The sequence below is a fragment of the Bufo gargarizans genome, chromosome 1, assembly GCF_014858855.1.
Source record: "Bufo gargarizans isolate SCDJY-AF-19 chromosome 1, ASM1485885v1, whole genome shotgun sequence".
Classification (NCBI taxonomy): domain Eukaryota; kingdom Metazoa; phylum Chordata; class Amphibia; order Anura; family Bufonidae; genus Bufo; species Bufo gargarizans.
Window position 1 is genome coordinate 192895844 of NC_058080.1, and position 18043 is coordinate 192913886.

An 18043-nucleotide genomic window follows, 5' to 3' on the forward strand; every position below is an offset into this window, starting at 1 on the left:
GACATGCGTCACTTTAAGTGGTAATAGCTTTGGAACACTTTTACTTATCCACGCCATTCTGAGATTGTTTTCTCGTGACACATTGTACTTCATGACAGTCATAAATTTGAGTCAATATATATCTCCTTTTTTTGGAAAAAATCCAAAATTTACCAAAAAATTGTAAAAATTTGCAATTTTCTAAATTTCAATTTCTCTGCTTCTAAAACAGAAAGTGTTACCTCATAAAAAATTTATTACATAACATTCCCCACATGTCTACTTTATGTTGGCATCATTTTGGAAACGTTATTTAAATTTTTTAGGACATTACAAGGTTTAGAAGTTTAGATGCAATTCTTAACATTTTTAAGAAAATTTCCAAAACCCACTTTTTAAGGACCAGTGCAGGTCTGAAGTCACTTTGTGGGGCTTACATAGTGGAAACCCCCCATAAATGACCCCATTGTAGAAACTACACCCCTCAAGTTACTTAAAACCAATTTTACAAACGTTATTAACCCTTTAGGTGTTCCACAAGAATTAAAGGAAAATGGAGATGAAATTTCTAAATCTCACTTTTTTAGCAGATTTTCTATTTTATTACATTTTTTTTCTTTAACACATTAAGGGTTAACAGCCAAACAAAACTCAATATTTATTACTCTGATTCTGCGGTTTACAGACACACCCCACATGTGGTCGTAAACTGATGTAAGGGCGCACGGCAGGGCGCAGAAGGAAAGGAACACTGTATGGTTTTTGGAAGGCAGATTTTGCTGGATTGGTTTTCTGAACGCCATATGTTTTTTATTTTTATACCGATCGTCTTGTGCAGTGGCTCATTTTTTGCAGAAAGAGTTGAAGTTTTTATTGGTACCATTTTTGGGTACATAGGATTTTTTGATCATTCATTATTACACTTTATGGGACAAGGTGGCCAAAAAATTGGCTGTTTTGGAACAGTTTTTTTTTGTTTTTTTTACAGCGTTCATCTGAGGGGTTAGGTCATGTGACAGTTTTATAGAGCAGATCGTTACGGACGTGACAATACCCAATATGTATACTTTTTCTTATTTATTTAAGTTTTACACAATAATAGCATTTCTGAAACCAAAAAAATGATGTTTTAGTGTCTCCATAGTCTGAGAGCCATAGCTTTTTTATTTTTTGGGTGATTGTCTTAAATATGGGCTCATTTTTTGCGGGATGAGGTAACGGTTTGATTGGTACTATTTTGGGGTATAGTCGCCTTTTTTGATCGCTTGGTGTTGCACTTTTTGTGATGTAAGGTGACAAAAATGGCTTATTTTTTACACCGTTTTTATTTTTTATTTTTTATGGTGTTTATTGGACGGGGTTGATGATGTGATATATTTATAGAGATGGTCGTTACGGACGCGGTGACACCTAATATGTGTGGTTTTTGTTTGTTTTTTTTTATAGGAAAAGTAAATTTATTTTTTACATTTTTATTTTTTATTTTTTTACTTTTATTATTTTCACTTTTTTTTTTATCAGTTCCCTCTTGGATCTTGAAGATCCATTGAGGCTGATGGTTGTACTATACTTTGCAATGCTCTTGCATTGCAAAGTATAATACAATCAGATGCCTGTAGGTGGCAGCACTGGACGCCTATACCATGGCAACCGGACGCCTTTGCAAAGCGTCCGGTTGCCATGGCAACCATCAGGCGCTGCGATGGCAGCAGCCCTGATGGTTGAGAGAGAGGGAGCCCCCTCCCTCTATTAACCTCATGGATGCCGCTACTGCGGCATCTATGGGGTTACAGCAGTGTCAGCATAGAGCTGACACATGCTGCTGATGGCGGCGGCTCAGGAATGGAGCCGCCGCCATCACACACACAAGGGGGACCGCATCGGGGGCAGGGGACAGCGGAGAGCGCTGGAAACGGGGATAGGGGGACAGCATTTTACTTACAGATGGGGGCAGGAGGGGGCGGACCGCATCGGGGGGGGTCAGCATAAGAATATTGACAAGAAGGGGGCACAGATCGGGGCAGAAGGGGCGGACCGCATCGGGGGGCAGATCAAGAACAAGGAGCACAGATCGGGGGCTTCAGGACACATTACCGATTTCAGGCTCTGATCTGCAGAGCGCAGATCAGAGCCTGAAACCGGCATTTTAACACTGACGCGATCCGATTGGTTAGTCTGCACAGACTAACCAATCGGATCGATTGCCGGCAAGGGACCACTCTGATTGGTCCCTTGCCGGCATTTCTGCACTGTATGCTGTCAGTGACGGCAGCAGGGCAGTAGCAGAAGCTTTAATCCAAGCGCTTTGCAGCGCTTGGATTAAAGAGCTGCCAGAACGTTTATATACGTGGTAGCTGCACGGGGTATGTGCAGCTATCACGTATATATACAGATTGCAGACGTGAAGGGGTTAAAGACTGGAAAGATAGTGGGGACCCATCGTATTCGAGGAAGAAATGTGGCGGGAAAAAAATCCTGAATGATCGAGATAGGCAATCACTTAAATGTTTGGTGAAATCATATCGAAGAAAACCAACAGTAGAACTCAGGGCTATGTATAATAGCGAAAGTGTATGCACAATGCGAAGGGAACTCAGGGGATTGGGACTGAACAGCTGTGTAGCCGTAAGAAAACCACTAATCAGTGAGGCAAAAAAAAAAAAAAAGTTTCAATTTGCCAAGGAGCATAAAGATTGGAATCTGGAGCAATGGAAGAAGGTCATGTGGTCTGATGAGTCCAGATTTACCCTGTTCTAGAGTGATGGGCGCATCAGGGTAAGAAGAGAGGCAGACGAAGTGATGCACCCATCATGCCTAGTGCCTACTGTACAAGCCTGTGGGGGCAGTGCTATGATCTGGGGTTGCTGCAGTTGGACAGGTCTAGGTTCAGTAACAGTATGTGCTCCAAGAATGAGGTCAGCTGACTACCTGAACATACTGAATGACCAGGTTTTTCCATCAATGGATTTTTTCTTCCATGACGGTACGGGCATATTCCAAGATGACAATGCCAGGTTTCATCTGGCTCAAAATTGTGAAAGAGTGGTTCAGGGAGCATGAGACATCATTTTCACACATGGATTGGCCACCACAGAGTCCAGATCTTAACCCCATTGAGAATCTTTGGGATGTGCTGGAGAAGGCTTTGCGCAGCAGTCAGACTCTACCTTCATCAATGTAAGATCTTGGTGAAAAATTAATGTAACACTGGATGGAAATAAATCTTGTGACATTGCAGAAGCTTATCGAAACAATGCCACAGCGAATGTGTGCCATAATCAAAGCTAAAGGCTGTTCAACAAAATATTAGAGTTTGACCTTTTTTTTTGGTGGTGACTTTTTTTTGGGACAGGCAGTGTATATAGAAATATAGAACTATATATATATATATTTATATAAAGCCCTAACTACAATTTCTTTTTTTTTGAACCAAAAATAAGGAAAAATTGGCAATACATCAACACAGAAAAAAAAAGCGCAAACAATAATCCCCAGATGCTGATCAGGCAGGTATGCACTGAACAGCACTTGGCAGTCAGAACTAACATGCAGAAAAAGTGGTGCAGAGCCGAAAAATAGAAAAAAAAATGACCAAAAAAAGTGGACAGACCAAATGGCGTCCATAAAAAAAGAATTGGTGGAACAGGGGTGCCTGGGGGGGAGGGAGGGGGGTGCGGGAAGGTACAGAGGGTGGTTTAGGGATCTGGAACAGCTGCAAATGAAAAAAAAAAACGAGGTCTTTTTTCACACAAAAAAAAAAAGTTAAATAAAAACAAAACACAGATCGTGCGTGCAAAAATTACTATAAAAATTCACTACAGTATATTTCATTTTATAAGATGCACTTTTTTTCCTTCAAAGTGGAGGGAAAGTGTCACTGCGTCTTATAAAACGAATGCGACGCAAATTAGGTGGCTCAGAAGCTCTCACTAACAACTCCTGAGCCTGCCATTAAACTATTGGGTGGGCTGGCGGCTTCACTGAATGCTTCTGCCTCCAGCCCGCGCTTCCTTAACAAGACCGCACCAGGGATGGGTGGGCTGGCGGCTTCACTTATTGTGCTCCTCTGCCGCCAACCCGCGCGTCCGATGCGCATCCGGGACCGGAGACCGCAGCTCCAGTAAGTGACAACTTCTCCCCCCTGTCCCCTCCTCCAGCTGCTGCTGGGGGACCCCCGGGCACTGACCTGAGCTCCAGGGTCCTGTGTGCACTTCTCGTCCATGTGCTGAATGTCACACAGTGCGCTCCAGCCCCTCTGTCATTGTGCCTGCTAGCCCTGCTGCTCTCTGCTCATACATATACACATGGATGCAGGCACTACTGGAGTGTCACTGCTCTGTATACTGCCCTGCTAGACACCCTGCTCCCACTCTTGTATTGTTGCTGCACTGTAAAAAATTATCACTATGGATTCCTATGGATGAGGGGGGTTATAGTCATATTTAATATAAACATATGCCAACTACAGAACAGTCCCTGGATAGTGTTTATAGTTAATCTGACTATAACTCCCCTCATCTTTGAGAATACACCAATGTACAGTACCTACAGTACATCAGTGTATTATTTAGGATGATGGGGGTTATAATCACATGAGTGTCATTCACAGATCCCTCATAACAGTACATCATCCACAGATTCCCCATAACAGTACATCATCCACAGATTCCCCATAACAGTACATCATCCACAGATTCCCCATAACAGTACATCATCCACAGATCCCCGATAAGTGTGTCATCCACAGATCCCCGATAAGTGTGTCATCCACAGATCCCCCATAAGTGTGTCATCCACAGATCCCCCATAAGTGTGTCATCCACAGATCCCCCATAAGTGTGTCATCCACAGATCCCCCATAAGTGTGTCATCCACAGATCCCCCATAAGTGTGTCATCCACAGATCCCCCATAAGTGTGTCATCAACAGATCCCCCATAACAGTGTCATCAACAGATCCCCCATGACAGTGTCATCCACAGATCCCCCATAAGTGTGTCATCCACAGATCCCCCATAACAATGCATCATCCACAGATGCCCCATAACAGTGTCACCCACAGATCCTCCATAACAGTGCATCATCCACAGATTCCCTCCATAACAGTGTCATCCACAGATCCCCCATAATAGTGTCATCCACAGACCACCATTAGTTCAAAAACCACCAAAAGCACACCTTTTTGTTAAAAATACTTTTTTTCTTATTTTGCTCCTCAAAAACCTAGGTGCATCTTATCATCAGGTGCGTCTTATAAAGCGAAAAATACGGGAGGGGGGGGAGGTGCAGCGGGAAGGGACAGGGACGGAGGGTGGTTTAGGGATCTGGAACAGCTGCAAATGAAAAAAAATATAAAATCAGTGCAGCAATTCCAGATGTTCTTCTTTTCTTCTTTCAGCAGGAAAGTGTTACACCACAAGTCCCAGCAAGCCAACAGCAGCACAGAAAAGCACAGAACCTTTCTGCATGCAGTCACCAGTTAGAATGGCTGCATGCAGGGAGGTTCCTTTCCTATGCAGCTGTAGCGCTGCCATTGGCTGGAGCGTTGTTCCAGCCAATAGCAGTGCTGGCAGGGGACGCCAAACACTGGTGTCCCCTGCCTTACCTCAGAGGAGACCGATGCTGACCAGTTCAGCACCGGTCACCTCCCCCTGACCCCCTCCCAACCCGCCTAGCATCTTCTTTCAGCTTCCGGCCCTGCAATGTGCCAGTCTTCATTGACCGGCCAATCATAGCGCTTGGAGCTGCAGGGGGGCGGTGCTGCACCAGGCTGCCCTTACCCGTCATGGCTGCCTGCCATGGTGCCCGATTCCCCGCGTTCCTCCCCCAGCACCCGGCGGACCTTGCGCCGTACATGTACTGGTCTTTAAGGGGTTCATAAATCAAAATGTATTGAATATTTTGTTTACATTTTTTTATCATTTGGATATCATTAAAGGGGTTTTCTCATCTCAGACAATGGGGGCTGGAACCCGCACCTATATCAAGAACAGAGCCCCGAAAGTGAAGGAGGGCGCACTGCGCAGCCGCCCTCCATTCATTTCTATGGGGCTGCCAAAAATAGCCGAGCACTGGCTTGGCTATTGCCGTCTGCCCCATAGAAATGAATGGGAGCATGGGACACACATTCACTTATATGGGAGAGTCGGGGATTAGCGATTGGTGGTGGACGGACCCCGGGAAATCTGGGGTCCTCCAGCCACAGCGATCCCTGCTCCGTTCTCGATATAGGTGCGGGTCCCAGCGGTGGCACTTATCAGACAATGGGGGCATATCCTAGCGATATGCCCCCATTGTCTAAGATGGGATTACCCCTTTAACATGTCTGTCTATCCTGTTATTTCCTTAACTCCACAACTTTTACTTCTTGGTGTTGCAATTTCAATGTTGAGGAGTCTAACATACAGTAAACTAATATTCAGTATATGAAGTGTACTTTTGAAATTACTTTGGAGTAGGGGTGGGCAGTATAGGCGATATAAATTTGTGCCACGATATGGATTTTGTGCATATCGCCTATATCGCCGGACCGCCATATAACGGAGCAGCAGTTCCGATCGGAGTCCCAGCAGTATAATGCTGGGGCTCCAATCGGTTACCATGGCAGCCAGGAGTCACGCTACTGAAGTCCTGGCTGCCATGATATGTCAGTGAGCAGCATTATACTCACGTGCGCCGTGGCCGCCGGGCGCTCCTTCTCATAGGTCTGTGCAGCGCATTGCTAATGCTATAGGCATTAGCAATGCGCCGCACAGACAGAAGAAGGAGCTCCCGGCGGCCACGGCGCACGTGAGTATAATGCTGCTCACTGACATATCATGGCAGCCAGGACTTCAGTAGCGTGACTCCTGGCTGCCATGGTAACCGATCGGAACTGCTGCTGTGGGGGGGGGAAGGGGGCCCCCTGCCACCAATGATCAATACTGGGGGGGGCGCACTGCCCACTGCCACCAATGATGGGGGGAGGGGGACCCTGTGGCCACTGCCACCAATGATTAATACTGGGGAGGGAGGGGGGGTTTGAGTTACCAGAGGGGGCTGATAAGAGGCTGGGGGGCTGATCAGAGGCTGGGGGGCTGATCAGAGGCTGGGGGGCACATCAGAGGCTGGGGGGCAGATCAGAGGCTGGCTGCCATGGTCAGCTCCCTGCTGTTGTGTGCACAATCACAGGGCAGCAGGGAGAGTGTAAAGTCCTATTCACCCTAATAGAGATCTATTAGGGTGAATATGACAAGGGTTCTAGCCCTTAAGGGGGCTAATAGTTATTAAATAAAAAGTAAAAAAAAAAAGAAGAAGTTTAACCCCTCCCTCAAATATAGAAAACTATATATCGCACATGCTTAAAATTATATCGCAATATAGATTTTAGGCCATATCGCCCACCCCTACTTTGGAGCTTTTTACCTGGGTTCAGACTTCAAAAAAATTGAAGTAAATCCATAAAAATTTGGTTTTCTTACCTTTGCATTAAGGTGATACTGAATATAACTGGAATCCAGAGATTCATTTATTGATGGGAATCCAAGAGATAACGAGGCTACTATCAACGAATGTCATTATGGAGCAAATACACTGTTGGAAAGACTCCCGACTTCATCTAGAACAGACTGTTCCTATCAACAGGCTGTCAGAAAAGATAAAACACTTCTGTTAATACACAAGCTCCAAGATGTGCACAGTCAGCAATTTCTGTAAACTGACACTTCCATAGTAAAACCAAGAGACAATTATGTAACATGTTAACAACAAAGAGAAAGTGTAGGACGTTTTATGATAATGTAAGATATCATTGTTATCAATGTAATTATGCATTCTGCTAAAATTCCTTGTGAAAATATCACTACATCTATATATATTTGTTCATGCAAGGTACAGCAATTTTATGACACCGTAATATATTGATAAAACTGCAGGTTTATTCTTAAAATGGTCCACTTAGGCAAAACAAAGTACAAACACTGTATTACTTAAATGGGTTATCTGGTAAACGGTCATCAATGTCAGATCAGCAGGATCTAACACCTGGGAACACCATAGATCAGCTGTTATTAGTGGCCAGTGCTCTGTGATCGCTGTGTCCTCTTCCTAGGCCATGTGACATCATCGTACATCAGTCATGTGGCCTAGTTGCAGCTGAGCCCCATTCAAGTCAATGGGGCTAATCTGCAATACTAAGCACAGCAGCTGTATGATGCATAACACTGTGCTTGGAGGGAAGCTCCGGTGTGTGCGGCGGTTCCTTGAAACAACTAATTGGCAGGGGTGCGGGGACTCGGACCCCCTCCAATGTGATAATGATGACCTATCCCGATCATTATCCATTCCTGGAAACCCCATTTAAAGTATTACAAAGGGCAAAAAGTGACTTAGATAAGCAAAGAAAATGTACACTAGGTGTCTTAAAGCCCCTGCGCTGGTGAAGAGGCACAGGCCTTTTCATAACTTAGGCGCATCGAGCACCAGTCTAAATGTAAGACATCTTCTGAGCTGTCTTACATTCAGACCATTTCCTAAGCCTAAAAAAGTTATAGAAAAACATGAATAAGACGGGCCTGCCGGGTCCCCCTTTCCTGCGCAACACCCAGACCTGGCGTGAACGGGGTGAAGTCGCAGATAGCGGCGCAACAGTTTCTGCGTCTGAAATACGCCTAAGGCTACTTTCACACTTGCGTTCAGAGCGGATCTGTCTGGTGTCTGCACAGACGGATCTGCTCCTATAATGCAGACGATGGGATCCGTTCAGAACGGATCCGTCTGCATTATAGTTTAGAAGAAATTGTAAGTGTGAAAGTTGCTCAGACGGATCCGTCCAGACTTTACATTGAAAGTCAATGGGGGACGGATCCGTTTGAAATTGAGCCATATTGTGTCAACTTCAAACGGATCCGTCCCCATTGACTTACATTGTAAGTCTGGACGGATCCGTTTGCCTCCGAACAGCCAGGCGGACATCCGAATGCTGCAAGGGGCCGCTAGTGAGAGCCTTCAAACGGAACTCACAAGCGGAGCCCCAAACGCTAGTGTGAAAGTAGCCTAAGTTAGGTGTATTTCAGTATAATAAATGACCCCCTAAAGGTACAGCCATAAATGGCAGGTCAGCTGCAGATTTTCCCGCAGCAAAAAATCCACAGTGTACCTGGACAAAATCTGCAGTAGGGTTGCAGCTATCAATTATTTTAGTAATCAAGTATTCTACCAATTAATCCAACGATTAATCGAGTACTCTAATAAGAAAAAGCTAATTAAAAGAACGTTTTCTATAAAAACTCAGCTCCCCTGCCATCAGTCTCCCCCCTCCCTTGCGCCATCAGTTCCCCCTCCAGTGCCATTAGTTCCTCCCCTAGTGCTACTGGCTCCCCCCAGTGCCATCAGTTCCCCCTCCAATGCCACCAGCTCCCCATGGTGCCACCAGCTTTCCCATGTCATCAGTTGCTACCCCTACCAGTGCCATCAGCTCCCCCTCCAATTCCACCAGCTCCTCCCCCAATGCTACCAGCTCCTTCCCCAATGCCACCAGCTCACCGTCAGTGCCATGAGCTCCCCCAGTGCCACCAGCTGCCCGCAATGCCATCAGTTCCCCCACGCCCTCCCAGCCATCAGTGCCCAGCCGCAGCCCCAGTGAACTAAAATACTTACCTTTCCTGTAGGGGCACTGCCGACACTTCAGAGATCTTCAATCCTCTTCTTCACACGCTGCACTAGGACCTGACGTCACACAGCATCAGTTCATAGTGTGTGCTTACGTGCACTGTGTCCTGACGATGTGTGTACGCCAGGATCCAGTGCAGCACTGTGCGGGCAGGCCGGGTGACCGCGGAGCATGAGTAATAGCAAGCTCTTCACTCACACTCCATGGTCACATGGCACAAACTAATCATCAATGCAAATCAAAAAATTTGCAGCGAGGATTTTTTTGTGTCGAGTTAATCGATTAATTCGAGTAATCGTTTCAGCCCTAATCCGCAGTGATATAATCTGCTGAAATCGTGCTTGTCTTGCTGTGGATTTTGGTGTGGAAACACTGCAGATTTTCCACAGGTTACCCCCCTGCACTGCAAGGGGTAAAATCCACAGGATATACACAATATAAATTGACATGCTGCAGATTTAAAATCCACACTGTGAAAGCAAATACTCTAACATTACCAGCCTTCTAACAATTGATGCTGAAAAAGCATTCGATAATATAAGTTGGAACTGGTTGGGGACTGTAATGGATAGAATGCGGATTACAGGTACTTTTAGAACATATATCAATGCTTTGTATAAATCCCCTAAAGCGCAAATTGCACTAACAGGGTTTTTGTCCACCTCTTTTTCACTTTTAAAAGGGACAAGACAAGGGCACCCTTGTCTCCTCTGCTATTCAACATAGCGATCGAAGCGTTAGCTAGACTATTGGAGTCAACAGAAATATTCCAAGGTATCAAAATAGGTAAGCAAGAGATCAAACTGTCACTGTTCGCAGATGACATCATTATGTTCTTGTCAAACCCACAAAGAGATATTAACAGATCTTTAATGTCGTGAGGGAATTCGGCTTTTCGGCTTTAAGGTAAATCAAGGTAAATGCGAGCTACTGACTATAGGGGTAGGAAACCATAGGAGATATTTCGTCCTGAGTAGGGATGAGCGAACTCGAACTGTATAGTTCGGGTTCGTACCGAATTTTGGGGTGTCCGTGACACGGACCCGAACCCGGACATTTTCGTAAAAGTCCGGGTTCGGGTTCGGTGTTCGTCGCTTTCTTCGCGCTTTTGTGACGCTTTCTTGGCGCTTTTTGAAAGGCTGCAAAGCAGCCAATCAACAAGCGTCATACTACTTGCCCCAAGAGGCCATCACAGCCATGCCTACTATTGGCATGGCTGTGATTGGCCAGAGCACCATGTGACCCAGCCTCTATTTAAGCTGGAGTCACATAGCGCCGCCCGTCACTCTGCTCTGATTAGCGTAGGGAGAGGTTGCGGCTGCGACAGTAGGGCGAGATTAGGCAGATTAACTCCTCCAAAGGACTTGATTAACTGATCGATCTGCAGCTGTGGATCATTGAGCTGCTGATCCTCAATTGCTCACTGTTTTTAGGCTGCACAGACCGTTTGTCAGTCACATTTTTCTGGGGTGATCGGCGGCCATTTTGTGTCTTGTGGTGCGCCAGCACAAGCTGCGACCAAGTGCATTTAACCCTCAATGGTGTGGTTGTTTTTTGGCTAAAGCCTACATCAGGGTGAAGCTGTCACACCAAGTGCATTTAACCAGCAATAGTCTGTTCATTTTTTGGCCATATACAAAATCAGGGGCAAGCTGCGCCTGTCACCAAGTGCATTTAACCCTCAATGGTGTGGTTGTTTTTTGGCTAAAGCCTACATCAGGGTGAAGCTGTCACACCAAGTGCATTTAACCAGCAATAGTCTGTTCATTTTTTGGCCATATACTAAATCAGGGGCAAGCTGCGCCTGTCACCAAGTGCATTTAACCCTCAATGGTGTGGTTGTTTTTTGGCTAAAGCCTACATCAGGGTGAAGCTGTCACACCAAGTGCATTTAACCAGCAATAGTCTGTTTATTTTTTGGCCATATCCCAGTCTAATTCTGTCACTAAATCCATACCGGTCACCCAGCGCCTAAATACTAGGCCTCAAATTTATATCCAGCTAAATCTGTCCCTAGTGCTGTAGCTGGGCGAGTTATTTAGTGTCCGTTCAAGCACATTTCTTGTTCTGGGTTGAAATACAATTCCCAATTTAGCAATTTCATAATTTAGTGGTTTCTGCTATATCAGAGCTATTTGAAATCTATCCCTAAAAGGGTATATAATATTCAAGGTGCACATTGGGTCATTCAGAATAACTTCACACACACCCGCTACTGTGTATTTCCAAGTCTAATTCTGGCACTAAACCCATACCTGTCACCCAGCGCCTAAATACTAGGCCTCAAATTTATATCCCGCTAAATCTGTCCTTAGTGCTGTAGCTGGGCGAGTTATTTAGTGTCCGTTCAAGCACATTTCTTGTTCTGGGTTGAAATACAATTCCCAATTTAGCAATTTCATAATTTAGTGGTTTCTGCTATATCAGAGCTATTTGAAATCTATCCCTAAAAGGGTATATAATATTCAAGGTGCACATTGGGTCATTCAGAATAACTTCACACACACCCGCTACTGTGTATTTCCAAGTCTAATTCTGGCACTAAACCCATACCTGTCACCCAGCGCCTAAATACTAGGCCTCAAATTTATATCCCGCTAAATCTGTCCTTAGTGCTGTAGCTGGGCGAGTTATTTAGTGTCCGTTCAAGCACATTTCTTGTTCTGGGTTGAAATACAATTCCCAATTTAGCAATTTCATAATTTAGTGGTTTCTGCTATATCAGAGCTATTTGAAATCTATCCCTAAAAGGGTATATAATATTCAAGGTGCACATTGGGTCATTCAGAATAACTTCACACACACCCGCTACTGTGTATTTCCAAGTCTAATTCTGGCACTAAACCCATACCTGTCACCCAGCGCCTAAATACTAGGCCTCAAATTTATATCCCGCTAAATCTGTCCTTAGTGCTGTAGCTGGGCGAGTTATTTAGTGTCCGTTCAAGCACATTTCTTGTTCTGGGTTGAAATACAATTCCCAATTTAGCAATTTCATAATTTAGTGGTTTCTGCTATATCAGAGCTATTTGAAATCTATCCCTAAAAGGGTATATAATATTCAAGGTGCACATTGGGTCATTCAGAATAACTTCACACACACCCGCTACTGTGTATTTCCAAGTCTAATTCTGGCACTAAACCCATACCTGTCACCCAGCGCCTAAATACTAGGCCTCAAATTTATATCCCGCTAAATCTGTCCTTAGTGCTGTAGCTGGGCGAGTTATTTAGTGTCCGTTCAAGCACATTTCTTGTTCTGGGTTGAAATACAATTCCCAATTTAGCAATTTCATAATTTAGTGGTTTCTGCTATATCAGAGCTATTTGAAATCTATCCCTAAAAGGGTATATAATATTCAAGGTGCACATTGGGTCATTCAGAATAACTTCACACACACCCGCTACTGTGTATTTCCAAGTCTAATTCTGGCACTAAACCCATACCTGTCACCCAGCGCCTAAATACTAGGCCTCAAATTTATATCCCGCTAAATCTGTCCTTAGTGCTGTAGCTGGGCGAGTTATTTAGTGTCCGTTCAAGCACATTTCTTGTTCTGGGTTGAAATACAATTCCCAATTTAGCAATTTCATAATTTAGTGGTTTCTGCTATATCAGAGCTATTTGAAATCTATCCCTAAAAGGGTATATAATATTCAAGGTGCACATTGGGTCATTCAGAATAACTTCACACACACCCGCTACTGTGTATTTCCAAGTCTAATTCTGGCACTAAACCCATACCTGTCACCCAGCGCCTAAATACTAGGTCTCAAATTTATATCCCGCTAAATCTGTCCTTAGTGCTGTAGCTGGGCGAGTTATTTAGTGTCCGTTCAAGCACATTTCTTGTTCTGGGTTGAAATACAATTCCCAATTTAGCAATTTCATAATTTAGTGGTTTCTGCTATATCAGAGCTATTTGAAATCTATCCCTAAAAGGGTATATAATATTCAAGGTGCACATAGGGTCATTCAGAATAACTTCACACACCCGCTACTGTGCATTTCCAAATCTAATTCTGTCACTAAACCCATACCTGTCACCCAGCGCCTAAATACTAGGCCTCAAATTTATATCCCGCTAAATCTCTCGTTACCGCTGTCCTGTTGTGGCTGGGAAAGTTATTTAGTGTCCGTCAAAGCACATTTTTTGTTCTGGGTTGAAATACAATTCCCAATTTAGCAATTTCATAATTTAGTCGTTTCTGCTATATCAGAGCTATTTGAAATCTATCCCTAAAAGGGTAGATCATATTGAAGGTGCACATAGGGTCATTCAGAATAACTTCACACACACGCTTCTGTGCATTTCCAAGTCTAATTCTGTCACTAAATCCATACCGGTCACCCAGCGCCTAAATACTAGGCCTCAAATTTATATCCCGCTGAATTTGAATACAATACATTGGGCCAAATAATATATTTGTTGTTGTGGTGAACCATAACAATGAGAAAAACATCTAGTAAGGGACGCGGACGTGGACATGGTCGTGGTGGTGTTAGTGGACCCTCTGGTGCTGGGAGAGGACGTGGCCGTTCTGCCACATCCACACGTCCTAGTGTACCAACTACCTCAGGTCCCAGTAGCCGCCAGAATTTACAGCGATATATGGTGGGGCCCAATGCCGTTCTAAGGATGGTAAGGCCTGAGCAGGTACAGGCATTAGTCAATTGGGTGGCCGACAGTGGATCCAGCACGTTCACATTATCTCCCACCCAGTCTTCTGCAGAAAGCGCACAGATGGCGCCTGAAAACCAACCCCATCAGTCTGTCACATCACCCCCATGCATACCAGGGAAACTGTCTCAGCCTCAAGTTATGCAGCAGTCTCTTATGCTGTTTGAAGACTCCGCTGGCAGGGTTTCCCAAGGGCATCCACCTAGCCCTTCCCCAGCGGTGAAAGACATAGAATGCACTGACGCACAACCACTTATGTTTCCTGATGATGAGGACATGGGAATACCACCTCAGCATGTCTCTGATGATGACGAAACACAGGTGCCAACTGCTGCGTCTTTCTGCAGTGTGCAGACTGAACAGGAGGTCAGGGATCAAGACTGGGTGGAAGACGATGCAGGGGACGATGAGGTCCTAGACCCCACATGGAATGAAGGTCGTGCCACTGACTTTCACAGTTCGGAGGAAGAGGCAGTGGTGAGACCGAGCCAACAGCGTAGCAAAAGAGGGAGCAGTGGGCAAAAGCAGAACACCCGCCGCCAAGAGACTCCGCCTGCTACTGACCGCCGCCATCTGGGACCGAGCACCCCAAAGGCAGCTTCAAGGAGTTCCCTGGCATGGCACTTCTTCAAACAATGTGCTGACGACAAGACCCGAGTGGTTTGCACGCTGTGCCATCAGAGCCTGAAGCGAGGCATTAACGTTCTGAACCTGAGCACAACCTGCATGACCAGGCACCTGCATGCAAAGCATGAACTGCAGTGGAGTAAACACCTTAAAACCAAGGAAGTCACTCAGGCTCCCCCTGCTACCTCTTCTGCTGCTGCCGCCTCGGCCTATTCTGCTGCTGCCGCCTCGGCCTCTTCCTCCGCCTCTGGAGGAACGTTGGCACCTGCCGCCCAGCAAACAGGGGATGTACCACCAACACCACCACCACCACCTCCGTCACCAAGCGTCTCAACCATGTCACACGCCAGCGTTCAGCTCTCCATCTCACAAACATTTGATAGAAAGCGTAAATTCCCACCTAGCCACCCTCGATCCCTGGCCCTGAATGCCAGCATTTCTAAACTACTGGCCTATGAAATGCTGTCATTTAGGCTGGTGGACACAGACAGCTTCAAACAGCTCATGTCGCTTGCTGTCCCACAGTATGTTGTTCCCAGCCGGCACTACTTCTCCAAGAGAGCCGTGCCTTCCCTGCACAACCAAGTATCCGATAAAATCAAGTGTGCACTGCGCAACGCCATCTGTGGCAAGGTCCACCTAACCACAGATACGTGGACCAGTAAGCACGGCCAGGGACGCTATATCTCCCTAACTGCACACTGGGTAAATGTAGTGGCAGCTGGGCCCCAGGCGGAGAGCTGTTTGGCGCACATCCTTCCGCCGCCAAGGATCGCAGGGCAACATTCTTTGCCTCCTGTTGCCACCTCCTCCTTCTCGGCTTCCTCCTCCTCTTCTTCCACCTGCTCATCCAGTCAGCCACACACCTTCACCACCAACTTCAGCACAGCCCGGGGTAAACGTCAGCAGGCCATTCTGAAACTCATATGTTTGGGGGACAGGCCCCACACCGCACAGGAGTTGTGGCGGGGTATAGAACAACAGACCGACGAGTGGTTGCTGCCGGTGAGCCTCAAGCCCGGCCTGGTGGTGTGTGATAATGGGCGAAATCTCGTTGCAGCTCTGGGACTAGCCAATTTGACGCACATCCCTTGCTTGGCGCATGTGCTGAATTTGGTGGTGCAGAAGTTCATTCACAACTACCCCGACATGTCAGAGCTGCTGCATAAAGTGCGGGCCGTCTGTTCGCGCTTCCGGCGTTCACATCCTGCTGCTGCTCGCCTGTCTGCGCTACAGCGTAACTTCGGCCTTCCCGCTCACCGCCTCATATGCGACGTGCCCACCAGGTGGAACTCCACCTTGCACATGCTGGACAGACTGTGCGAGCAGCAGCAGGCCATAGTGGAGTTTCAGCTGCAGCACGCACGGGTCAGTCGCACTACAGAACAGCACCACTTCACCACCAATGACTGGGCCTCCATGCGAGACCTGTGTGCCCTGTTGCGCTGTTTCGAGTACTCCACCAACATGGCCAGTGGCGATGACACCGTTATCAGCGTTACAATACCACTTCTATGTCTCCTTGAGAAAACACTTAGGGCGATGATGGAAGAGGAGGTGGCCCAGGAGGAGGAGGAGGAGGAGGAAGAGGGGTCATTTTTAGCACTTTCAGGCCAGTCTCTTCGAAGTGACTCAGAGGGAGGTTTTTGGCAACAGCAGAGGCCAGGTACAAATGTGGCCAGCCAGGGCCCACTACTGGAGGACGAGGAGGACGAGGATGAGGAGGAGGTGGAGGAGGATGAGGATGAAGCATGGTCACAGCGGGGTGGCACCCAACGCAGCTCGGGCCCATCACTGGTGCGTGGCTGGGGGGAAAGGCAGGACGATGACGATACGCCTCCCACAGAGGACAGCTTGTCCTTATCCCTGGGCAGCCTGGCACACATGAGCGACTACATGCTGCAGTGCCTGCGCAACGACAGCAGAGTTGCCCACATTTTAACCTGTGCGGACTACTGGGTTGCCACCCTGCTGGATCCACGCTACAAAGACAATGTGCCCACCTTACTTCCTGCACTGGAGCGTGATAGGAAGATGCGCGAGTACAAGCGCACGTTGGTAGACGCGCTACTGAGAGCATTCCCAAATGTCACAGGGGAACAAGTGGAAGCCCAAGGCCAAGGCAGAGGAGGAGCAAGAGGTCGCCAAGGCAGCTGTGTCACGGCCAGCTCCTCTGAGGGCAGGGTTAGCATGGCAGAGATGTGGAAAACTTTTGTCAACACGCCACAGCTAACTGCACCACCACCTGATACGCAACGTGTTAGCAGGAGGCAACATTTCACTAACATGGTGGAACAGTACGTGTGCACACCCCTCCACGTACTGACTGATGGTTCGGCCCCATTCAACTTCTGGGTCTCTAAATTGTCCACGTGGCCAGAGCTAGCCTTTTATGCCTTGGAGGTGCTGGCCTGCCCGGCAGCCAGCGTTTTGTCTGAACGTGTATTCAGCACGGCAGGGGGCGTCATTACAGACAAACGCAGCCGCCTGTCTACAGCCAATGTGGACAAGCTGACGTTCATAAAAATGAACCAGGCATGGATCCCACAGGACCTGTCCGTCCCTTGTCCAGATTAGACATTAACTACCTCCCCATAACCATATATTATTGGACTCCAGGGCACTTCCTCATTCAATCCTATTTTTATTTTCATTTTACCATTATATTGCGATGCTACCCAAAGTTGAATGAACCTCTCCTCTGCCTGTGTGCTAGGCCTAAATATATGCCAATGGACTGTTGCAGTGGTGGCTGACATGAAGCCTGATTCTCTGCTATGACATGCAGACTAATTCTCTGCTGACATGAAGCCAGATTGTCTGTTACGGGACCTCCCTCCTCTGCCTGGGTGCTGGGCCTAAATTTATGACAATGGACTGTTGCAGTGGTGGCTGACGTGAAGCCTCATTCTCTGCTATGACATGCAGACTGATTCTCTGCTGACATGAAGCCAGATTGTCTGTTACGGGACCTCTCTCCTCTGCCTGTGTGCTAGGCCTAAATATATGCCAATGGACTGTTGCAGTGGTGGCTGACGTGAAGCCTGATTCTCTGCTATGACATGCAGACTGATTCTCTGCTGACATGAAGCCAGATCCTCTGTTAC

General features: G+C 46.7%; 1 protein-coding gene across 2 annotated transcripts in view; it reads right to left on the reverse strand.

The window, feature by feature from the left end:
* IL15 (interleukin 15) overlaps positions 1-18043 on the reverse strand; it is a 128074-nt gene that overhangs the window by 91939 nt on the left and 18092 nt on the right. For both annotated transcript variants that reach the window (XM_044300664.1, XM_044300672.1), the window contains exon 2: positions 7439-7602. In XM_044300664.1, coding sequence (XP_044156599.1) covers positions 7439-7485 — 47 coding nt within the window. In that variant the 5' untranslated portion in view covers positions 7486-7602. The remainder of the gene's footprint in view (positions 1-7438; positions 7603-18043) is intronic.